The sequence below is a fragment of the Chanodichthys erythropterus genome, chromosome 1 (genome assembly GCF_024489055.1).
Source record: "Chanodichthys erythropterus isolate Z2021 chromosome 1, ASM2448905v1, whole genome shotgun sequence".
NCBI classification, from domain to species: Eukaryota; Metazoa; Chordata; class Actinopteri; order Cypriniformes; family Xenocyprididae; genus Chanodichthys; species Chanodichthys erythropterus.
The window spans coordinates 2,231,057-2,256,854 of NC_090221.1; the positions used below are offsets into that span (position 1 = coordinate 2,231,057).

At 38.5% G+C, this 25,798-nt stretch overlaps 1 protein-coding gene across 9 annotated transcripts; it reads left to right on the top strand.

Moving 5' to 3' along the window:
- The first annotated feature begins 1,711 nt into the window (after positions 1-1,711).
- Positions 1,712-23,940, top strand: ogt.1 (O-linked N-acetylglucosamine (GlcNAc) transferase, tandem duplicate 1). 9 transcript variants are annotated; one of them, XM_067384928.1, is made up of 23 exons: positions 1,712-2,050; positions 5,037-5,217; positions 6,113-6,356; positions 8,239-8,307; positions 11,448-11,564; positions 12,745-12,824; positions 12,913-13,108; positions 14,239-14,379; positions 14,492-14,592; positions 14,679-14,832; positions 14,920-15,021; positions 15,095-15,274; positions 15,364-15,522; positions 15,600-15,689; positions 15,776-15,901; positions 18,614-18,784; positions 18,865-18,981; positions 19,065-19,229; positions 19,834-19,881; positions 20,105-20,257; positions 21,187-21,439; positions 22,620-22,743; positions 22,824-23,940. In XM_067384928.1, the coding sequence occupies exons 1-23, from the start codon at positions 2,014-2,016 to the stop codon at positions 23,002-23,004; spliced, it is 3,189 nt and encodes a 1,062-aa protein (XP_067241029.1). In that variant the 5' UTR covers positions 1,712-2,013; the 3' UTR covers positions 23,005-23,940. The 9 variants fall into 9 exon arrangements, with proteins under 9 accessions (XP_067241029.1, XP_067241019.1, XP_067241038.1 ...); XM_067384918.1 differs by having other exon boundaries at positions 12,913-13,129; positions 22,824-23,939; XM_067384937.1 differs by having other exon boundaries at positions 5,067-5,217; positions 12,913-13,129; positions 22,824-23,939.
- The last annotated feature ends 1,858 nt before the right edge of the window (positions 23,941-25,798 follow it).

Here is a 25,798-nt window from a genome sequence, read left to right on the forward strand (position 1 = left end):
TGTCAAGTTAAGTCACCTTTATTTATATAGCGCTTTATACAATAAAGATTGTTTCAAAGCAGCTTTGGTATAAACAGTGAAATAACAATTCAATGATGCAGTAAAGCAGCTCTAAAAAGACAATAGTAAACAGTCATTATTTAGTTGAAATCAGTTCAGTGTTGGTTTAATTCAGTTTCAGTAACTGTAAAGTTTATCAATTATGAAAATGAGTTCAGTTGAGCTCTGCAAAATTGTAATGTCATCGCCCAGCTAAGTTGAGTTCAGTCAAATCAATAACATTGCTGAATATTAAAGGGATAGTTCACCCAAACATTGAAAAATGCAAAAATACTATAGTAATTTATGTTTTTGAACCATGCTAAAGTAAAGTACTTGAATTAATTTGTTTTGGTAATTCTAAGGATGTAACGATTCACTCACGATTTCATATGATTCACGATACTGGTTTCACGATTAGATTTTTCTCACAATTTTTTTTTTTTTTTAAATAATTTTTTTTTTTAAATTATTTCTCAGACAAAATGCTGCATATTTCTTTGTGAAATTACAAAATCTTTTTAACAAAACTAAATGGAAATTTTAAAACAGATCCTAAATCAAATAATTAAATAGATAAATAATACAAATTAAATAAATCTCTCATGTTTGAATAAATCAGTTATGACAGCCGTAATTTAAATGTTTATATTTCAAAAAAACGAATTGGAGTAGAAATATGATAATGTAATTCTAAATTTTATTTATAATTAAAACATAATTGAGTGTAATTTAAGTGTTTGTATATAAATAAGTTAATTTAACCTTCAATATTATTATAGTAGTACCAGCTGACTCTCATTAGTTGATTTTTTCCTCTAGTATATTTGCCATGTACTGTAACTGAAATACTACATCCAAAATAATTGAATCGAAATCGTAATCAAATCGAAAGCATGTGAATATTAATCGAATCGAATAGTGAAAATTGTGTCAATACCCAGCCCTAAAAATTACATTTGTTTTAAAAAACAATTATTTTGTTGCCTGGGGTCTCTGGAGACTCCAAAGTGAGTGAGTATGATTTTTTTTATTTTTTACACTAACATAAAAACAAGACATCACTCCATTTTTTATTTGTAGATCTAGAAACTACTACAAAGTTTCATGTCATTTGGACAAAGAGAACATTTTTTTTATTGTAGCAAACGTCGTTTAGGGTCCAAAAAGACCCCAAAGGCCCTATAAGTGTGATTAATCAACTGGGGAAGTATGGTAATATCTATCATTTAAATGTTTACCTTATTCACCTTGCTTCAATATGAACAAACATTGTGTGAGGGAAACAATTCCCGCCTAAACGGTGTTGTTCACCCACACCCTTGTTTGAGTGCGGCCATTTTTAATCCACCGCTATTTGACCTGTAGTGCTGCGCACGCAATGATACAAAGTGCAGTACATTTTCACATAAACAAATAGTAAAAATCGGATACAGATGATTAATCATATTAGTCTTCTATATCTGTTACATGTGCTAACGCATAATTATTGTTATTTACTTTCATGTTAGTTCTGTTAGAATCGCGCGCAATGGCTCTACTTTTCTCATATTCACGCCCCTCCTCCTCGAAAAATAAGTTCCGGTCACATCCGCCATTTCGCTGGAGACTGGAAAGCCATTGTTATCTAGAAATTTCGCCATGGTGAAAGTATCGAACATAAACTCGCCTATTTAACCAGCCTACTATAATTGAGGTCTTAGATTAATAGATATATGTTCATACAACAAGTACCGTCGAGAAAAACGATTTAAGCCGTTCGCTGTGCGCATCAGATTCCGTGAATTTGTCCGGTTTAGTGTGTTAGCTTAGCAGCAAGAAGACCGCAGGCTGTTTATCGAAGGTTTCACTATAGAATCTGAATCTAGTTTTTAAAAATATTAAATTAATTCGAGACCTTTAATATTTTACATCCTCTATTAAATCGCGACACTGTCCGCCGCTGCACAGGATCCGGTGAAGAGTGAAGGAGAGATGGCGAGCTCGGTGGGGAACGTGGCTGATAGCACAGGTAACCATGACAATAACGGCCGTTTGCCTCGTGATGATGATAATAATCGGTCGCTTTTATTCATTTTTGAAGACTTGTTTGTTTAATAACTCTGTAATACTGACCTCTTTGCATGCGTGCCATGATTAAACTGTCAAGTAACGTAGTTTGTCAAAATAGATTAATGTGTGATATGAATGGTAACGTTAGTTTTAAATTATTTCAGCAGCATTAGTGAAATTAGTGTTTTCTTTCCTCATTAAGATTAACGTAGTTGGGCAAAACAGCCAACTAACTCATTATAATCAGGTGTCATTGAATGTCCAGCTCCTGCCTCCTCCATCTCCTGTACTGTTTTTTTTTTAGTAATAACATTTGATAATAGTCGGGATGCACCGAAATTTTGTAATAACCGATATATTGGCCAATAAATCTAAATCCTAATTTTTATATAATTTTTGAGAGCCTGATTACAAAAACAAAAGTTTTAGCATTAAAATATGTCTTAAGCATGTTCTCATTATAATATTATGTAGCTTACAAAGACTGCACATATTGTACTTAACTGTATTTTTCTTTTTAAAGTGGTTTCAGTCATATTTACAGGGATTTAAAATCATCATGGTGAACAGTGAGCATCTGAAGTGTAAAATAGTCCATTATTTATTGGCTTTAATAATATGTTGGACAAATTTTCTTATTGGGCTGAAAGCGATGACATTAAAAATGAACACATATCAGCCGATATGGTGGCCGATATATTGTGAATCCCTAATATTCAGTATTTGCAGTGAGTAAACCAGTATTGTTTCATTAGAAATTGAAAATGACTCCAAAATGTAAATAGAGGTTAGAAAATAGGACAATAGATTGGAGTTAATAAATCATTGAAATGGAAAGAAATTGATGCAACTACTCTAAGTGTATTGTAGTTATAAGTATTTCATTTTTCAGTGTGTGAACTAGAGATGCGCCAATATATCGGCCAATAATCGGAATTGGCTGATAAAAGCAACTTTTCAGACTATTTAAACAGCTGATAGTCAGGGCCGATATTTCTTGTCAATCAAGAGGGCAGGGAAATGCACTGAATTTGTGCTTTGTGTAAAGAAAATGCTAAGAAACCAGTTTGATGTTCAGTATTAATAGTAATTATATATGTAGAAAGTTAATTTAATCTTCAGAATTTAGTTAATGTGTGTTAATATTAATTTGAGTAATGTGTTTGTTTATAACTGATACCAGTTTTTATTTGCATTTCTTTTTAGAATATAATTATTAATTATAATGAAATTATTATTCATTTAAAAGAAGGTATAAAAGGCAGAACCCCCAAACTATCGGTATCGGTGGAGAAATTTCGTATCGGTGCATCTCTAGTGAAAACCCTTAAAGATGTTACAATATACAACATTTAGAAACATTAAATGTTAATATTTAGTGTTTGAAATGGAACATTTTTGTTCCTCTTGTGTATATTTTTAATTATATTTAAAAGGTAAGTTCACCTAAAAATGTAATTTATAACTCAGCCTCATGTCGTTTCACACCCGTAAGACCTTCGTTAATCTTCAGAACACAAATTAAGATATTTTTGATGAAATCCGGTGCCTCAGTGAGGCCTGAGCAATGACATTTCCTCTCAAGATCCATTAATGTACTAAAAACATTTAAATCAGTTCATGTGAGTACAGTGGTTCAATATTAATATTATAAAGCCACGAGAATATGTTTGGTGCGCCAAAAAAACAAAATAACGACTTATATAGTGATGGCCGATTTCAAAACACTGTTTCAGGAAGATTCAGAGTGCGTCGAATCAGCGATTCGGAGTGCCAAAGTCATGTGATTTGAGCAGTTTGACCATCGATCTGAATCATGATTCGACACACTGATTCATAACGGTCCGAAGCTTCCTGAAGCAGTGTTTTGAAATCGGCCATCACTATATAAGTCGTTATTTTGTTTTTTTGGCGCACCAAAAATATTCTCGTGGCTTTATAATATTAATATTGAACCACTGTACTCACATGAACTGATTTAAATATGTTTTTAGTACATTAATGGATCTTGAGAGAGGAAATGTCATTGCTGGCTATGCAGGCCTCACTGAGCCATCGGATTTCATCAAAAATATCTTAATTTGTGTTCTGAAGATGAACGAAGGTCTTACGGGTGTGGAACGACATGAGGGTGAGTAATTAATGACAGACTTTTCATTTTTAGGTGAACTAACCCTTTAAATATAAATATATTTGTATAATACATTTAAAATAATAATATATTTAAAGTTTAATTTTATGGGCCATGGTGCATACCTCGTTTCTCAGAATGCCTTCATTTTAAAAGGAGCCAAACATATACATACCAAAGAATAATTGCATCAAAATAAAATTTTTTGGGTTAATGAAATTTCTCAGTTTGTGATTGTTGATTTAGTTTAAACTGTAAGGAAGATCCTCTTTCTGTCACACTAATGAATTGAAAGGAAGCCAGTTTGCCCAACTCTTGATCACACCCATATGTTAATCTGTCCTTTGCACGTTCATATCACATCATACTCCTTCATTACCAAACCTCATCTGTTTTTCATTTTCATCCCAATTCATTCCTTTTTAGTCCTTTTATATATGAATTACATATGACTTTTATTTCAGTTATTAATTTCATTAATGATTTAAAAAACATAATTAAATCATTATTTTTAGTCGCTGAGTTTCTTTGATAATTTGTCTTTGATTTTTATTTTTTTTATTTATTTTTTTGATGGCAGTACATTAAAAGTGCTTTCATCATTACAGGAACCATCAATGCAAGTTTTAGAAAATTTGCAGTTTTATGCACAAAACACAGCATAAAAATGGTTCCACACTATAGTGTTATTTTATTTTTTTAAAACAGCACCACTGTTCTTATCTTTTTTTTATTATTTTTTTTTAATTTGACCTCATTTCCATTTCTTCTAACATGTTGTTTCCCCCTCCTCTGGGTTGCGTTGGTGCTCCAGAACCAACCAAACGTATGCTTTCCTTCCAAGGGTTGGCAGAGTTGGCGCACCGGGAATATCAGTCGGGAGATTTTGAGGCGGCAGAGCGCCACTGTATGCAGCTGTGGAGGCAGGAGCCAGATAATACTGGTGTACTGCTGCTGCTCTCCTCCATCCACTTCCAGTGTCGCAGGCTTGACAGGTGAGATGGGCGTCTTTGCTCTGTCTTCATGGAGCTCGGTCTGTGGGTCTTCACGGCTTCTCTTTGGGAAGAAGGAATGGTGGAGGTGTGGTGGTAGAGGTCTATTGATTGGGGTTTTAAAGGGGTCATGAATTGAGAAATCAAATTGTCCTTGATCTTTTCACATATAGGAGGTCATTGTACTATAACAATATCCTGTAAGTTTCAGAACTCGTCATCACTTCTTTTATTGAAACCAAGCTCTTCAAACAACTAGTTTTGGATTTTGTCCGATTATTATGTCATACTGCGACGAAAGACGGCCTCTGCAGAAGAAGATCAGTGCCATCGCCTCTTTAGCCCTGCCCACCGATTCGTGCATGTCATATAGTAGTAAATATGAGACCGACGCAAACACAGGATTAATCGGCAACAAAATGATAGAGATGCTTCTGAGAATTACAAGACGTTTCGCAGTCCCAAGTTGTGGAAAAGCACGATCTTTGCATTTCCATACTTGTGTTAGTTCACCTAAGTCATTTATTACTCACCCTCATGTCATTTCAAACCCGTGAGACCTTCGTTCATCTTCAGAACACAAATTAAGATAGAGAGGTTTCTGAACCACACATAGGCAGCAACGTCATTGCACCCTTTGAGGTCCAGAAAGGTATTAACAGGATACAGTGCATTTGAAGTAACATTTGCAGTAGAAACAAGTGGGCAGCGTTGTGAAAAACTGTTTAAAATCTGTAAATATGACCCACTTTCCACTCTTTAAAGAGCTGTAATTGATAACGTGTCCAGAAATAACCTGGAACGGTTCTTTAAGAGAACAGTGTAGGGGGATTTGTTTTTTTTGGACATAATTGGAATATGTCCAGTCTCATTCTCTTAATTTTGGCTCGGTCTGCAGGTCGGCCCACTTTAGCACTCTGGCCATCAAGCAGAACCCAATGCTGGCTGAAGCTTACTCTAACCTGGGCAATGTTTATAAGGAACGGGGTCAATTACAGGAGGCCATCGAGCACTACCGCCACGCACTCCGTCTCAAACCGGACTTCATCGATGGATACATCAACCTGGCAGCAGCTTTGGTGGCAGCAGGGGACATGGAGGGAGCAGTTCAAGCATATGTCTCCGCTCTCCAGTACAACCCTGTGAGTTCAGACTGAGTGATGTAGCTAGAAATTATCTCTGTGTTTTCAGCCTTTTGATGATACGCAGTCTCCACATTTTATAGTGTAACCCCCATTTCAAAATGCATGTTAAATGAGAGAAACCTAAAAACTAACCTTGATCCTTAGTCTTAAAGGTGCCCTAGAATCAAAAATTGAATTTACCTTGGCATAGTTGAATAACAAGAGTTCATTACATGGAAATGACACACAGTGAGTCTCAAACTCCATTGTTTCCTCCTCCTTATATAAATCTCATTTGTTTAAAAGACCTCCGAAGAACAGGCGAATCCCAGCATAACACCGACTGTTACGTAACAGTCGGGATCATTAATATGTTCGCCCCCAATATTTGCATATGCCAGCCCATGTTCAAGCATTAGACAAGGGCAGCCAGTATTAACGTCTGGATCTGTGCACAGCTGAATCATCAGACTAGGTAAGCAAGCAAGAACAACAGTGAAAAATGTCAGATGGAGCAATAATAACTGACATGATCCATGATATCATGATATTTTTAGTGATATTTATAAATTGTCTTTATAAATGTTTTGCATGTTGCTAATGTACTGTTAAATGTGGTTAAAGTTACCATCATTTCTTACTGTATTCACGGAGACAAGAGCCGTCGCTATTTTCATTTTTAAACATTTGCAGTCTGTATAATTCATAAACACAACTTCATTCTTTATAAATCTCTCCAACAGTGTGTAATGTTAGCTTTAGCCACGGAGCACTATCAAACTCATTCAGATTCAAATGTAAACATCAAAATAAATACTATACTCACATGATCCGACACATGTATGCAGTATGCATGACGAACCTCTTGTAAAGATCCATTTGAGGGTTATATTAGCTGTGTGTTTTATAGTCGAGAGCTCAAGGAGCAGGGAGTGCACGATTTAAAGGGGAAGCACACTGAATCGGTGCATAGTTAATGATGCCCCAAAATAGGCAGTTAAAAAAATTTATTAAAAAAAATCTATGTGGTATTTTGAGCTGAAACATCACAGACACATTCAGGGACACCTTAGACTTATATTACATCTTGTGAAAACTGGTTCTAGTGCACCTTTAATTAAAATTATAGTCATCTGTTTTTCACTGAATAAACAAAGAATGATATTGAACCATTTCACTATCACTTATATATTATTAGAGATGCACTGATATTAAATTTCTCCACCAATACAGTAGGCAATTATTCAGTGATATCTGCCGATACCGATATTTTGGGGGTTCTTCCTTTTATACCTTATAATTAATAATCATTAAATCTTGAAAGAAATGCAAATTAAAAACTTCTATTCATTTCATCAACTTGTTTCAGAGTAACTGGTATCAGTTATAAAAAAACACATTACTCAAACTAATATTAACACACATTAACTAAATTCTGAAGATTAAATTAACTTTCTGAATGTTATTAATTCATATAATAGCTAATAATATTGAACTTCAAACTGGTTTCTTAGCATTTTCTTTACACAAAGCACAAATTCAGTGCATTTTCCTGCCCTCTTCTGATTGACAAGATATATCCCGGACTATCGGCTGTTTTTAAACTTGGTCGATAGCTGATAGTGTGAAAATGTATCAACCGATACCAATTATTGGCCGATATATCGGTGCATCTCTAATTATTATTATTATTATTATTATTATTATAAAATATTTTAAAACATTTAAGGTAGTTTGCCAAGTTTCAAATTGAACAGTAAAAGGAGCACTAAAATTATCAAAGTGTTCACACAGTTGCTTCATTATAAGAAAAATACATCGTAAATATTCTATATATCGTCCAGCCCTAATGTGTTTTGTATGTATTAGTTGATTGATTTATTTATCTCTCTTATTACAGGATCTGTATTGTGTACGCAGTGACTTGGGTAACCTGCTTAAGGCGCTCGGGCGCCTTGAAGAGGCAAAGGTATGTTTAAATATGTCGGCCCTTGCACGTTTACATAAGGTTTTGTTTTGTTTTCTTATTATGAACTCATAGCTCTAGACCATAATCCCCTGTCAGACACCTAGCCGTTCTTGTACTTTGGGAGTGAGTGCAAGGCTTTTTTTTTTCTTTTTTCCTCCAATAAGTTCTTGTCAGCGCATTTAAGAGTGTGCTGCTCATTTAATTTCCCCACGTCAGCACTCTTTACCATCCTACAGGCCTAGCCTCAGCATTCGAGTAGAGCAGAGTGTACCAAAGTCACCTGCATCTCACCAACATAGTCAAAAAAACTATTTCTTTCTTTTTTTCTTTTTTATTATTCAACAAGGTTAAGACCCCTTTACCCTCTTCTCACTTGTTTTTTGTTTTGTTTCATTGTTCATTTGGATGGCTAGATTAGAGACGCCCCCTCTGTCCACCCCTTCTTTTTGCCCTCTCTCACTCCAATGCTTTTCTCAGTCTAAACACTGCTTCAGCCCCCACTCGCCCCCACACAAAGGAAGAAAGGCTGGGCTCTTCTGTGTCTCACCAAATGGGGGTCCTAAAACACATGCTGCAGTTTTGGCATGCTTTTCTTCCCTGTAGTCTCTCAGAGGGATTTCGCTGGCTCGGTCTTGGGGAAATAAATGGACTGATGAAGGTAGTGATCTTTGCTGTGCAAAAAATAAGATGGCTTCTAACCCTAAAGCATGTAATTCTAGTAATTTGCGCTATTCAAAACCAATCACTGCCTTAAAAAGTCGAAGAGCAGATTTGCTTCTCCAGCATTACGCTTTCTTTGAGGCAGCGTGGCCGTTTGTGGTTTCGGTCGGTGGGTCTTTGGGAGTTTGACTTGATGTTGTAGAGAGAGTTCTCCTCCTGTTGGTTAGAAGCCCTCTTATTTGGTGCCTCAGGGGGGCGGAGTGGGGAAGAGTACGAGGGCGCCAGCGGCCCCCCACCTGCTCTGTCGCTCCTAACCCCCCGCGCGCTCGCTTAGGGCCCGTGGAGCGTGCGCGCTTTGAACTGTCTGCCTGACCCCTCAGTCAAGCCATCAGATGCTCCTCAAGGGCTCCACAGTGCATTTGTATGCTTTCGGCCCTCGTTTTCCCCCCAATACTACATCACGACCCCCTTAAAATATGGCTAACTGGGTTCGGGAGGGTTTATGTGTTCCCAACAACGCTGTGTGCCAGCCCTGGGCTGTGCCAGGCAGACAGATCGCTATTTGCACTCCACTGCACGCGTCAGATACCATGATAGAGAGAGAGAATTATACACGCGCGACACAAGCGATGACCTCTTTATTTCAGAGCTGTGGAGGCTTCTAGATGATTATGAAGTTCTTAAACCCCAGGCTTTTTTCCTTATCCATTGGCCAGGAGTCAAGAAGGCAGGAAAGGATAAAGCAAACAAGGTATTAAACCATGAAAACAAACAAAACAACAAAGGAAAAGAAAAATATCATGGACTATATTTCTTCCCCCTTGTATGTTCTGATTATTAATAATATTCCCAGAGCAATGTGATCAGTTCATTTGGGTAAGATCAAGCCAGTTCGCTTCCCTCTTTTACCTGTATTTGAAAATGTGACACGGTAATGAAAAGTTTGAGTCTGTGTGTAAATCTCAACTCGAAGCCTTTCTTCACTCTCGACCCCTTGCGAACATATTCCTGTTTCTGAAAGTGTAAAATCCTTTTCATTGCATGGGTTTTAAACTGATGTCAGGTCATTTTTATATTTCTTTTTCTCCTTTTTTGTCTTACTTGTTTTGCTTTGTCAATACAAGTTTTGATATCGATATGAAATGTCAAACTTTTACTAACGCTCTTGTTTTCTTATTTTGTCTCTTTTGGTTTTCCACCACTGATATTGTTATTTAGAAGGTTTCAGGTGGGTGACACTATTCCTGCGTAGGTGCGGTCCGGTGGACAGGAACACTAGGGCAGCATCAGTCTTCTCCTCTTCCAGCTGCGGCCGCCCCCCCCAGACAAAGTCCAAAAATATGGTAACGGGTTTGTAACAAAACAGAAAGAAAAACACCTTACTCCAATGCCTGAGTTCTTCTGTCTTGTGGCTTCCTTTGAAGAACAAAAACAAGGAAAAATAAAACCACAGTAAATGAAAGCAAAAAGAAAAAAGCGTAATGCCCAAGTTTTATTAAAGAGAAAATTGATTGGATGCTGTAAGCAAAACAAAAGCACAGTAAGAACCCTCTAACTCTCTTACTTGTTGATTATTTTTTTCCTGTTCATTTGGATTATGATTTATTTTTTCTCCTTTTATTTGGAGTTGCAGCGTTCTGCTGAGCAGATGAAGCGCTGTGAGTCTGCAGCGGCGCAAGGGCTGCGCAGCGACAAAACCGCGACCAAAAGGCGCGCGCTTGAACCGCACTCCCCCTTCCCTCGACCCCCGGCTTGCGGGTTGCAGATCTGCACGCCCTCCCTGCTAGCATGGCACCTGGTGGCTTCACAGCCCTAAACATGACTCTGTCAGCAATGATCATTACTCTCAAACTAAGGTATTAATGGATTTGGCCGTGGGAACTAACTCCAGCTGAACGCCCCAAAGGGTAAAGAGTTTCATAGTTTCGTGTGCCAGTCTGGTCAGATCGCTCCAGGTCTGCAGTCTTCACCCTGAGCTGGCGTTAGCGCAGGCGAATGCGGGCGCTAGCGGAAACGGCGCAAGCGGCAATCACAGTGCGGGTTGCCCGCGTGGCTTTTTGCGCTTGCATTACAGGGACCTCTACCTGCACACCGCACTTGCATTTAAGGTTGTGGAATTTATGGAGATTATGTAATGCCATTTCTGCACTCAGTGTGTGTGTTTCGTAGTCTTAAGTGCATAATTATAAAGTTAATTTGAAACTGCATAACTGAAGAATGTAAGTCGGAGTATAGGTGTTGGTTGGATTTGCGCAGCGTAGGAAAAGTGTGCAGCTTAGCGCGGCAGAATTTCGCGCACGCGAGCCCATGCTGTAGACTCACTTTTTGCTTTTTGTGGGAATAGATACTAACTCTCTTTCTGTCTGCCCTTTTTGTTTTTTCTTCCTTTTTATTTGATCTTTTGGTTTATTTTTTCTTTTACAACCCCTCCCCTCTCTACCTCCTCTTCCTCCTGTTTTTTTACTGTTAACCTGTTCAAGGCTTGTTACCTGAAAGCAATTGAAACGCAGCCAAACTTCGCCGTGGCATGGAGTAACCTGGGCTGCGTGTTCAACGCCCAGGGAGAGATCTGGCTGGCCATTCATCATTTTGAGAAGGTTGGTTGTGTTTGAAAGTCCCTCTTTGGTCAAAATGTCTGAAAAGCTAAATTCGAAATTCTTTCTGAAATATTTGCAAAATTAGAATTCTAAAGGCATTACTTAATGTTAGAGGAAAAAAGTACTTTATTGTCTGCTATGCAAAAATTCGAATGCACGGGTTTTACATTCGAATGTGCCTTTTTTTTTTTTTTTTAATTCGACGAATATTCGAAATTCGTTTTTTTTTTTTTTTTTTTTTTTTTGACAGCCCTAGAGGGTACACAAACAAAATGCTGAGTAGTTCATTTAATTCTACCTTAAAATAATATTACAATCGAGCATGTATTTCTAACTGCCAAAATGTCGTAAATCCAGTACATGTAATCAAATTACCTCTTCATTTGCAGTCAGAAATGACTATCCACACAAGCAGCATTCATATGATAGATTGCGTGCAGAATCTGCTGCCTTAAATCGTGCTAAATTACTGTAGTTCTCGACAATGCACCTTTGTAAAAGTGGGGATTTGGCACTTACTCGCATGAAGAACAAATATAGACAAAGATAATGGATTAATTTCGATTTACGAATCAAACTTTCTCCGATACAAAAACATACCTTGTGTGAGTTCTTGTATTTAATGATGATAACGAGCAAGAACGCAATTGTTCCCAAACATCCACATGACTGCAAATGTGACAGAGTAAATACTGACAGTACTGTGTTTAAAATGTACGTTTTATTTTTTGACCTATTTTGCAATTACATAATATTTCTAACAAAAACCACAGCAGAACTTCAACACACATCTGTGTTTCGCGAACAATTCTGCGGCCTTGAACGAATCGTGAGTCAATGATTCAATGATTCATTCACAGCCACTTGCTTCGTTACTGAATGAATGATTCAATGACTCGCTCATAAAAACTGACTTGCTGCCACCTACTGGCGGTTTTAGTTTAATAATTTACTTAGTTTTACCATCATTGCATATTTCTCTATTGAACATTTTTTATTTAAAACATTATTAATTTTTATAAAGTTATTCATAAAGGTAAAAGGAAAAATGCACTGGAAAATCGATTTAGGGGGCAAATATTGTCCCCTAAATTAAAGGGGCATCTTTCCTGATTGCCCCTTCAGGGGGTACTCCAAGCATGAACATAATTTTCACATGGGCTGTTGAATGGCTTTACAGGCGGTGACCCTGGACCCAAACTTTTTGGATGCTTACATCAACTTGGGCAACGTTCTGAAAGAGGCTCGTATCTTTGACAGGTAAACGGTCACTTCCTCTGTCATTACAGTTTGCCTCAGCCCTTTTCAGCCAATCTTATACATCTTTTTTTTTTTCTCCCACCTACAGAGCTGTTGCTGGTTATCTGCGTGCCCTCAGCTTGAGCCCTAACCATGCTGTTGTCCACGGAAACTTGGCTTGTGTGTACTACGAGCAGGGTTTGATCGACCTGGCCATTGACACCTACCGTCGTGCCATTGAGCTGCAGCCACACTTTCCTGATGCATACTGTAATCTCGCTAATGCACTGAAGGAGAAGGGCAATGTAAGAACCTACACCAGGGCTGTACGTTACTTTTTTTCGCACATAACACTGGTGCTACAGAGGTTGAAAGTTTTGTAACACAGGCCACACAAGTGTAGCGCAAGTATAAACATCTGTTACCATCTCTGAAAACAACCACATATAGTGCAGTTCATCACTTAAAGGGTTAGTTCACCCCAAAAATAAAATTACTCGCCCTCATGTCATTCCAAACCCGTAAGACCTTCGTTCATCTTCAGAACACAAATTAAGATATTTTTGAAATCTGAGAGCTTTCTGACCTCTGGTTGACTGTTGATTGTTTTGTGTGCACAAAAAGTATTCTCGTCGCTTAATAACATTAAGGTTGAACCACTGGAGTCACATGGACTATTTTAACAATGTCTTTATTACATTTCTGGGCCTTGAAAGTCATAATAACATTGCAGTCTATCAGGCCAGAAAGCTCACGGATTTCATCAAAAAATATCTTAATTTGTGTTCCGAAGATGAACAAAGGTCTTATGGAATGACACGAGGGTGAGTAATTTCATTTTTGGGTGAACTAACCCTTTAAACAGGCATGTGACTGACAAAGGAAGAAAATGTTCCATACAGGGCAAACAAAATACAAACCTTAAAGCAATAGCTCACCCAAAAATGAAAACTGTCATCAATTACTCACCCTCAAGTTGTTCCAAACCTTTCTTTCTTCTTCTGAATACAAAGGAAGATATTTTGAAGAATGTTAGTAACCAAACAGTTGAAGGACCCCATTGACTTCCATAGTATTTTTTTCCAACTGTTTGGCTACCCATATTCGTGTTCAGCAGAACAAAGACATTTTTAAAGTTTTTGAACTCCTTGAGGGTGAGTAAATGACAAAATTTTCATTTTTGGGTGAACTATACCTTTTTAACAAGAAATGTTTTCAGACAAAAGGCCAAAAATGGCAGACTGCAGGAAAATAAGACTTCTTGCTTAACATTAAGCCAGTTTTGTTTGCATATTAAAATCTGTAAGGGTAAATCCCAAAATTCCCAAATGCACAGACTCCTCTTGAAATGATTTTGAGCATGAAAGTTTGACGAACAGCGGTACATATGACCGTGCCTTTACAGTCAATCGCTAACTTGCATGCTTCCTGTTAGGTTTCTGAAGCTGAGGAGTGTTACAACACTGCTCTGCGTCTATGCCCGACTCATGCTGACTCCCTCAACAACCTGGCCAACATCAAGCGTGAGCAGGGCAACATTGAGGAGGCTGTGCAGCTCTACAGGAAAGCGCTGGAGGTGAGGGACCAATAAGGTCCAATGAAAACATGCATCTATTATTATGTGTTTAAAAAAATCCTTTAAAGTGATAGAGTTTGAATCACATGTCTTGGTTTCCTTTGTTGCAAAGGTTTTCCCTGAATTTGCCGCTGCCCATTCAAACCTGGCCAGTGTCCTGCAGCAGCAGGGGAAACTTCAAGAAGCTCTCATGCACTATAAGGAGGCCATCAGGCATGTTCTTGTTTAAGCTACACGCTTATGTTGTTTAGTATTGGTGTCTTTCAAAGTCTCATTCTGTGTTTGTACTCAATGAACAGAATCAGCCCCACATTTGCGGATGCATACTCCAACATGGGCAACACTCTTAAAGAGATGCAGGACGTTCAGGGGGCGCTGCAGTGCTACACTCGAGCCATTCAAATCAACCCTGCTTTTGCAGATGCTCACAGTAACTTGGCTTCCATACACAAGGTATGAATCTATGGCCATGAAGAAGAATAATACACATGTTTTCAATGTTATTTTGAATTCAAATGGCAACCTTCTCCCCTTTTAAAGGATTCTGGGAACATTCCGGAGGCGATTGCATCTTATCGCACTGCCCTGAAACTCAAGCCTGACTTCCCTGATGCTTATTGTAATCTGGCTCACTGTCTACAGGTGTGTAAAGAACACTAATGTGTACATCCGGACTCAGGTGGGAGTATTTAAATGACGCCGTGTTGTACTTCAGATTGTATGTGACTGGACCGACTATGATGAGCGCATGAAGAAGCTGGTGAGCATTGTGGCTGATCAGCTGGAGAAGAACCGCCTGCCGTCCGTTCATCCCCATCACAGCATGCTGTACCCTCTCTCTCACGGTTTCCGCAAGGCCATCGCAGAGAGACATGGCAACTTGTGTCTGGATAAGGTGCGTATATCACACTGACAGTATTTATTCTGCTATATTTTTTGATTTATCACGTGTAGTTTCAATGTAATGCACTTCGTGTTTTATAGATCAATGCTCTTCACAAACCTGCCTATGAGCATCCAAAGGACCTGAAGGCCAGTGCAGGACGTTTGCGTGTGGGTTACGTCAGCTCAGATTTCGGCAACCATCCCACTTCTCACCTGATGCAGTCAATCCCTGGCATGCACAACTCTGAGAAGTTCGAGGTGAAGAGTCTGTAACACAGGATAGATCTTTCTGTTGAGCATGTTCTGGCGATCTCATACTGTTGTATTTTGTGCAGGTGTTCTGCTATGCTCTCAGCCCTGATGACAGCACCAACTTCAGAGTTAAAGTCATGGCAGAGACTCATCACTTCATCGACCTCTCACAGGTGAGTATTCGTATCGAGGGCTTATTCAAGGTACATCATCTTCCTTTCAGGGGGTATGTTTTGATTTCATCTTGTTGTCTCCATAGATCCCCTGTAATGGAAAAGCAGCAGACAGGATCCATCAAGATGGAGTCCACATCCTGGTCAACATGAATGGTTATACTAAAGGAGCACGCAATGAGCTGTTCGCTTTGCGCCCAGCACCCATTCAGGTTGGCATTTGAGAGTTCAGCTTACAGAATGTCATCTGTGTTAATTTTGTTACGTTAATATAATGTGTGCATATGCGATTGGACAGGAATAGACTTGCATTGATGGAGAGACCTGGATCATATTTAGAGCAGCCATTTGCAACAAATTCCTTAAATTAAAAAAAAAAACTTGGTGATAATTTTCTTAAAATTATAATAAACATTATCTTGGTTCAGAAAATCATTGAGGCAGCCAGAACAATTAGCATGTTTGTGTTTTTTTTTAAATAACATAATGGAGATATAATTAATTTTGAAGTTTTATTAAGTGTTAACAATGAGATTGTGTTTTTATAATCAATTAACACTACTTTTGTAATTTTTTTTATAAGATGGACAAAAAATTTCACCCAAAAAAATCATTCGGTTTAACCAAAATTTCAGTTTTACCGAATTACACTTTTGGTTATACTGAATGACGGTATTTCCAAACAATGCTAACAGGCTGATATCTAGCAAAAGGACAATCAAATATTTTATATTTAGTACAAGTTTTTAAAATATTACAACATTTTCCATGTTTTATAGCGGTTGCACCGAATGACCTGATGTTTCGGGACATGCGTATGATCAAGTGAAAACATGAATTTATCAAATAGTTAAGAGAGAGTTAGTTACTTTACTTCACGACCATGTGGTCCTTTGCAGGTGTCTGAATGATGTCACATGATATTGATCACATGACTTGATCCAAAATGGTCCCTTTATATCAGTTACTCCGAATGACATCAATGAAATTCATTTTTCCGGACATTCTTTCTCATAACAAAGCAACGACTTCTACACATAATTTTAACACCATTTTGCATCATCATCATGTTGATATATGATGTTATAAAATCATGCCAGAATAAAAAATATATACATTTATTACATTTTAAGATATTTTAATCACAAATTAAATGACTGTATTGGCCTTTGGACGGTTAAACCAAATGACCTTTTGACACTTCAAAATCTTTAAAATACCTTTATATGTAGAAAAATATAATTAAAACCTTTGGATTCAATAAAAGAGATCTGGTTGTACTACCTTACATACTTTGGATGTCATCACTTAGTTTTTTATTATTATTATTATTATTAAGGCCTTTGGACAAAAAATGACCCATCACATCATTGTACCATTACCATTACAATAGCTGTTTTTATCGGAATATATGTAAAAATGTAATTTATTCCTGTGATCAAAGCTGAATTTTCTAGGGTTGTTCCGATTCCGATAATAGTATCGGAAATACCACCGATACCACAAAAATTTCTGGCAACGGTATCGGCGAGTATTTAAACTCACGTACCGATCCGATATCATTTTCTTAAACAATACCTAGTTGTGCCCGCTATCTTTGCTTAACGCAGCAAATCGGAAATCAATTCTTCTTCGCGGCTCAGAATGCAAACACAGGAAGTTGTGCTGTGTTGCCACAAGCAACCACTGTTTAGAGCAGCGGAGAAGTGAAAACGCGCTAGCAGTATGTCTGCTGTTTGGCAGTATTTCAGACCAGTAAAACGGCGACATGTCTCATATGCAGTGCTGCAATTTCGAGTGGCACAAGTATTAGCAACTTTAACACAAATAACTTAATAAAGCATTTGACGACGCGTCACCCCGCGCAACACGATGGTTACATAAAGGCTAATGCTGCGTTCACACCAGACGCGAATGAAGCGATAAGCGCGAGTGATTTACATGTTAAGTCAATGCAAAGACGCAAATTGACTCTCTGCGGCGTGATTCGCGTGAATGACGCGGTGCGAATTGAGCGATTCGGGCGTTTGACGCGCTTAAGATGGAGAAGGATGAGGTGTGCCAGCTTCATTCAAACAAAGAGAAAAGTTTTCAAAAGACAAATAAAGATAACCGACAAAATTGTCGGGTTTATTGTTCTGGATGACCAGCTGCTGTCAGTTGTCGAAAACGTGAGATTCTTATTTAACAAAATTTTTTCTGGACTTCAAGTTTTAAAGAGATTATTTTCTTATATAGCCTAATTATATTCCTAGATTTATTTGTTGCACTGTTTTTATAGTTATATTGTAAAACTAATATACCTTTTTCAGTTTACAGTGTTAAATTTGTGGCTGCATTTGAAGTTCTTTTTCACTTAAAATAAATAAATAATATAACTGACAAATGTATGTCAGATAATAAAAATACTCTAGTTCACTGTATGTTTTTGTTCTTGTTTTATTAAGGGATAAGTCTGAAGCACACCATAAATAATTCTATCAATTCATACAGGGCTAGTAGTGTGTGTGTGTGTGTGTGTGTGTATATATATATATATATATACACACACCCAGGTATCGGATCGGTACTCGGTATTGGCCGATACCCTAAGCTTAGGTATCGGAATCAGTATCGGGAATGGAAAAGGGGTATTACTCCATTCTTCAGTGTCACATGATCCTAATATGCTGATTTGATGCTCAAGAAACATTTCTGATTGAATAGAAACAGCATTTATTTGAAATCTTTGGTAACATTATCAATGTCTTTACTGACACTCTTGATCAATTAAATGTGTCCTTACAGAATAAAAGTATTTCTTAAAAATAAACAAACAAAAAAAAAATCTTACTGACCCAAACTTTTGAACTGTATAGTATATATCAGATAATATATAAATATGTAGTTAAATAATAATTGTATTTTTTCCAATCCGTCCTTAGGCCATGTGGCTTGGATACCCAGGCACCAGTGGAGCTCCGTTCATGGACTACATCATCAGCGATAAGGAGACGTCGCCCATTGAGGTTGCTGAGCAATACTCTGAGAAACTGGCCTACATGCCCAACACTTTCTTCATTGGAGATCATGCTAACATGTTCCCTCACCTCAAAGTAAGATTCAGTCTCTAATCGCATGATTTTATTTTTTATCTATTACAGAAAAGGTTCATGTTTTCCTTTTTACCCAATAGAAAAAGGCAGTGATAGACTTCAAGTCAAATGGCCACATTTTTGACAATCGCATTGTGCTGAATGGCATCGATCTGAAAGCCTTTCTGGAAAGCCTGCCGGATGTCAAAGTTGTGAAGGTTAGTGAAGAAATTGCTGCTTGAAATATACCTCTCATTCCATTAACCTGTTAAACAGACATGCTAATGTTTCCTGCTTTCAGATGGAATGTGACGGTCAAGAGGTGGCGGACAGTAACGGCGCCCTCTCCATGCCCGTCATCCCTATGAACACGGCTGCTGAGGCCATCATTAACATGATCAACCAAGGCCAGATCCAGGTCACCATCAACGGCTTTACCGTCAGCAACGGCCTGGCCACCACTCAGGTACGGCCCGCAGTGTTGATCTCAACACTGATTTCACTGCTTCTTCCTGGCTGTGAGGGTCCTGGCTTGCTGATTTAGTTCTGTCCTTCATTCTCAGCATGACTGATCTGTGGATAATTGACCACGTTTATATGCACATAATTTTTTCTTGTAAATCCTTCATGAAGAGGGATTCCATTCTTTCTTTTCATTTTGTTTGGACGAGCGTGGTTATAATCGAATGTGGTCGAATATGGTGACACAATTCTCACCTCTTGTATTTTGTGTAATTAAATTGTAAATCATCCTCACAATCGGAATATAAAATGATACAATTCTGAATGTTGCTTTGTATGTAATTGTAAACATGGTTGCTGACACCTCAGTCAAGCCCACATTGTTGGTGTGTAATTCATTATGGCGATTAAGCAGCGTGGAGGTGTTCTTATCAAACACGGTTGCATTTGTATTCGCCTTGATTTCACTCAGATTGGTGATGAAATGATTCGAATCATCTCAGATCAGTTTCCTCCTTCGATCATCTCCTGATTGACTCCTCCTATAAGAGAAGATCTGGCTAAAAGTAGCCAGAGACGGAATATTACCTCATGTTGTTGTTTTTCAGATTTTTACATTGGAGGAGGTTGTAGTATCTGGGACTGTAGCCTTGCAGGTATGGCACACTCGAGCTGGCTGAGAATAGCACGCTTTGAGACAGGATGTGCAATAGGCATTTTTCCCTTCACTTGGGCCTTCACACCACTGCTGTAGGTGGCACAAACATGGTGGCGGAGAAGTTGAACAGCTTGTAGGGATGGGCGACACTTTTAGGGAACATGCTTGTCTTTTCAGTACCTAAACTTGTAACTCATGTGTTCTTTAACCTTTCTGTTTAGATTAACAACAAGGCGGCAACAGGAGAAGAAGTTCCCAGAACGATTGTGGTGACCACCCGCTCTCAATATGGCCTCCCTGAAGACTCCATTGTCTATTGCAACTTCAACCAGCTCTATAAGATTGACCCTCCCACCCTGCAGATGTGGGCCAATGTAAGATTTAAAGTGGGGATTCACTGCTGAAAGATGGGAACACTTGGCTGCCTTCGTAGTAGAAACACACACAAAGAAGGGAATTGATGCTACATGACTAGAGAAAATAGACAGAGCTGTGGCGTTCCCTTTTGACAAAAACTCTTATAAAGCACTTTTGATTTTGGTGCTGTCCATATGTCTCCAACTGTCCACGGGCAAGAATACAACACTGCAGAAGTTCAAACTGTAGTTTTATCTAAAGCGCTAGAGTTGGATGACACACAATTTTGGTATATTGCATAAAAAAATGGTAGATGGAAACAAATTTAAGCGCTCGATTGAGGCGGATAACTTTGTCCATTAAAAAGACATAAACTACGATGGAAACACATTTACTGAATAAATCCCTTGATGTGCAACAAAAACCCTCAGGTTTGCCTCAGCAGAGGCTGTGATTGGGAAACTGGATTAACCAGCGGACCAATCACATCGCAGCATCTCAAATGTTGGTTCTGAAACGTCTGAGTCAAAGTCTGTCATCAGAATGATTTGGTTTAATTCCTCCAGAAGCATCTCACACGAACGCAAGATCACATGACAGCGTTTATTGTGTTTCGTCTGACGTTCTGAGACCAACTCATTTATGATGGAGGAAAAAAGAGCCTATTTTTATTACTGATATTTTGCGCCATTTTCCCAGGAATTGATGATTTCGATCTCTTGAACACATGCGATGGAAACGCTGCTTTATTTGCAAATGTTTCATGCCATATTCCCAGTTAATGTCACAACTTTGGATGGAAACACAGCTACAGAGACTTCTGTGAACATGTTTAGACCAATGACTCAAATCAAAGTAACTTGAAATCATCATGTTTTGAACAGTATGTGCTCATTATAAAACTGACTCTCTGGCAGCTCTACTCACTGTGCTCTCCATTGTGTAGATCCTGAAGCGTGTGCCTAACAGCGTGCTCTGGCTGCTGCGCTTCCCGGCCGTGGGCGAGCCCAACATCCAGCAGTACGCTCAGAACCTAGGCCTGCCCGCCTCTCGCATCATCTTCTCGCCGGTGGCTCCAAAGGAGGAGCATGTACGACGTGGACAGTTGGCTGACGTGTGCCTGGACACCCCGCTCTGTAACGGCCACACCACGGGCATGGATGTGCTGTGGGCTGGGACACCCATGGTTACGATGCCAGGTAATACAAGCTTGGAGCACATGATAAAAAATGGGTAAAAAAAATATTGATTTCTCGATTTTAAAAGATTCTCATTTTTACGAACTGATATTGATTCTTAAATCCTAAGAATAAGTTAGTCTATCCTGTTTTTAGTTGTTGAATGGATGGAACATGTAGCGCACTTCCCATCCAATAAATTGCAGTGAGCTTTGTTACTTTTCATATGAAACAAAGTCTCAGATTTCTAATTCTGCCCATTTTATTATGAAACTCAAAAAATAAACCACTTTGGGGCTGTTTAATGTGGCGTGACCGACCGCTGCAGCACCTCACCTCAACGTGAACTTATCATCTCCTCCGCTTTAATACTAGTTACAGTGCAAAAAAAACTTCTGAAAACTGAAGGTATGTTAAAAGTACAACTTGCTGAAATCTGAATCATATCTCGTGTAATCGCACAATCAGTGTTTCAACTGCTGAAAGTCAGCTAGAAAAATTAACTCTAGGGAGAAGCATTTTGCTAAATATTAATTTCATTCATTTTTAAAGGGGTGGTTGATTGTGATTTCACTTTTTTAACTTTAGTTAGTGTGTAATGTTGCTGTTTGATCATAAACAACATCTGCAAAGTTACGACACTCAAAGTTCAATGCAAAGGAGATATTTTCTTTTACAGAAATCACTTTAAGGACTACAACAAATGTCTGGTCACAGACATCAATAACTCTAAAATTAACATAAACCCGCCCCCGAGAACACATAACAAAGGGGGCGGGGCCATGTTGGGCTGCTTCAGAGAAGAGGAAGAGTTGTTGTAGTAGTGTTTTTGTCATGCTGTCATTTTACGCCAAACGAGGGTCAATTCAACACAAAAGATGAGCATGACGGCACATGCTAGTGGATGAGTTGAATCAACTCCACAGCAACTACATCAATTTATCCACTAACCATTCAGAAACGTCTAAAAGTTGTAACTTCTTCCTGAGTCTCTCCATCAGTGTTGACTCCGGTTTGAACAATGTAAGACTGAACACTTTCCTCATTTTGGCTGCGTGAGATTCTCCAGCTTTGTTGTTGTTGAGCTGTTAAAGCTCCGCCCTCTTCTGGAAAGCAGAGCTCCTTTGCATTTAAAGGCCATGATGCCATGATTATGATGGCCACCATTTAAATGTTTACCTAAAATGCTTGTTTCCTGCAGGAGAGACGCTGGCTTCACGTGTGGCCGCCTCTCAGCTGACCTGTCTCGGCTGTCCTGAACTCATCGCCCAGAGCCGTCAGGAGTATGAAGATGTTGCTGTGAAGCTTGGCACTGATATGGAATTGTAAGCTCCTTTCGTCAATATCCACTTTCAAAACTAGACCTGTTTAAGATTAAAACACGCTCTTCCTTCATCCCGCACAGCCTGAAGAAGGTCCGCTCCCGCGTCTGGAAGCAGCGCATCTGCAGCCCGCTCTTCAACACCAAACAGTACACCACGGACCTGGAGAGACTCTACCTGCAGATGTGGGAGCATCACGCTGCTGGAGGCAAACCTGACCACCTGGTCAAAGTGCAGTCTCTGGAGAGCAGCGAGAGCTCCTAAGTTGGGCTCGTCATTGCATGCCCCCCCCTCCCCCTCATGTGTCAGTCACAGAGACTCTATGGAGCCTACAGGTGAGCACCGTCACTATGATCCCATGAGCCGGAGTGGACGGCTGGACACAAAGCTGCCCCCTTTCCCATCGTCTGACGGATTTGATGTTTGTTGGCTACACTGATTTTGTTTTGTTTGTTTTTCTGCTTCTATAAGACTTTCCTGTTATTGAAGTGGACTTTCTGAAAAGGTGGATAACGGGGTCTAAAATGCGAAACGACAAGGAAATAATCCAGAAAATGTAACCGTAAAATAATCAGCACAGATAGGGTCTTTTTTTTTAGTTAGGTTATGTGCTTTTTGACCTATTTTAGCTTTCTGTCATGACCTAAACCTGGGTGACGGATGCATACCTCGGATCATCCCAAACGAATGCCAACGTTGTTTCCGTATGCTGTCAATAGAAAATAATTCCTCTTTGTTTTTGAAAACATGCTATGTGAACACGCTAAACAGAGGAGTGTCTTATTACACACTGACAAATGGCCTGCAAACTGCTCAAGTGTTGACTCCTGATTTTTCTTTATTTTTTTTTTATGGTTTTACCAGGAAAGGTGTAGGTAAGTATGTGGTTTTGTACACTGTCTTCCTATTAACGCGTTTTATTTATGCTCTGTCAGTGTCGATTCTGCAAGGCTCTTTACATAAACTGAAATAAAGAGAAGTGGCAAACCTTGAAGAGAGTTGCACATACTTTGTTTTTCGTTTGTTCTTCCGTTCCTTTTAGGAGCCAACGCATAATGGAACTAACAATAGTAACATACTGGTTATTGTGATCTATATTGCTGTTACGCTGTTGCTGACTGAACTGTGATGTGCACCCATTGTAAATTTGATCGCTGTATTCAGTTTAGTTCAATAAAGAAATGCTAAAGATGTTTCTACACTTGGGTTGTGTGGCCTGTCTGAGATCATTCACATTGGGCTAGAAGGGCAGCAGCCTTTTTATTACGGAGCCTCTAAAGGAATGTGGTGATGGGGGGAAAAAAGTGAGACGGGAGTACAAAATTATATGCAATTGATTTTGCATTCTTTCACAAAACGTTTTCCGTTTCCCCAAGAAACTTTACGTTCTCTTGCAGAACATTTTCTGTTCACCAAAGAAACTTCATTCTCTCGCAAAATGTTTTCTGTTCGCTAAAGAAACTTCATTCTCCTGCAAAACATTTTCCATTCCCCCAAGTAACTTTGCGTTCTCTCGCAAAATGTTTTCCGTTCGCCAAAGAAGCTTTTGCGTTCTCTCGCAAACCGTTTTCCGTTCGCTAAAGAAACTTCATTCTCTCGCAAAACGTTTTCTATTCCCCCACTAAACTTTGCGTTCTCTCACAAAACGTTTTCCGTTTGCCAAAGAAACTTTGCGTTCTCTTGCAAAATGTTTTCCGTTCGCCAAAGAAATTTTGCGTTCTCTCGCAAAATGTTTTCCGTTCGCCAAAGAAACTTCGTTCTCTCGCAGAACGTTTTCCGTTCGCTAAAGAAACTTCGTTCTCTCGCAAAACGTTTTCTATTCCCCCACGAAACTTTGCATTCTCTCACAAAACGTTTTCCGTTCGCCAAAGAAACTTTGCGTTCTCTCGCAAAATGTTTTCCGTCCAGCAAAGAAACTTTGCGTTCTCTCGCAAAATGTTTTCCGTTCGCCAAAGAAACTTCGTTCTCTCGAAGAACGTTTTCGGTTCACCAAAGAAACTTTGCGTTCTCTTGCAAAACGCTTGCTATTCCCCCACGAAACTTTGCGTTCTCTCGCAGAACGTTTTCCGTTCGCTAAAGAAACTTCGTTCTCTCGCAGAACATTTTCTGTTCGCTAAAGAAACTTTATTCTCTCGCAAAACGTTTTCTATTCCCCCACGAAACTACGTTCTCTCGCAAAATGTTTTCCATTCGCTAAAGAAACTTTCTCACAAAATGTTTTCCGTTCGCCAAAGAAACTTCGTTCTCTCGCAAAATGTTTATTCCCCCACAAAACTCTACGTTCTCTCGCAAAACGTTTTCCGTTCGCCAAAGAAACTTTGCATTCTCTTGCAAAAGGTTTTTCGTTCGCCAAACTTAATTTTATTGCAAAATGTTTTCAGTTCCACCAAGAAACTTTGCGTTCTCACAAAACATTTTCAGTTCCCTCAAGAAACTTTGTTAGCAGCCTCAGTATATAATTTACTATGTAATTCCACAATTATTAAATTTATTCCATGTCATATGACAACTATAAAGTTGTAATTGACAATCTTCACATTAGATTTCTAAATGTTAGTTATTTATAAAGCACATATAAAAACAAGGTTGAACAAAGTGCTGTACATGTTGGAATAAATAGAATATTTCAGTTGAATGAACTATGAAACTAGTTGGGCGAACATATTTTATAATTGGGGTCAAGACATTTTAAACATTTTCAGAATGAGGTGTATACAAGGCTAATGTGTATACAAACAATATTTTATAATATTAAATAGTGATCGACCGATATTGATTTTTTTTTTTTTTATAACTGATACCGATTATTTGCATGTTTATGTACCCGATAACCGATAAGCAGAACCGCTTTATTTACTGTTATACTTCTGTTTTTGACAATTATTACAACACAAATGAGCTGAACAAGCATTTTATTTATAACAATCACTCCCTCCTTGCATACAAAATACAAAAAAAAAAAAAAACTTTACTGAATAATATTAGCTGGAATATATAACATTTTCAGGAAAGTAAACAAAACAGCATACATCATTGCATTTTCCAACTAGTGTTATTA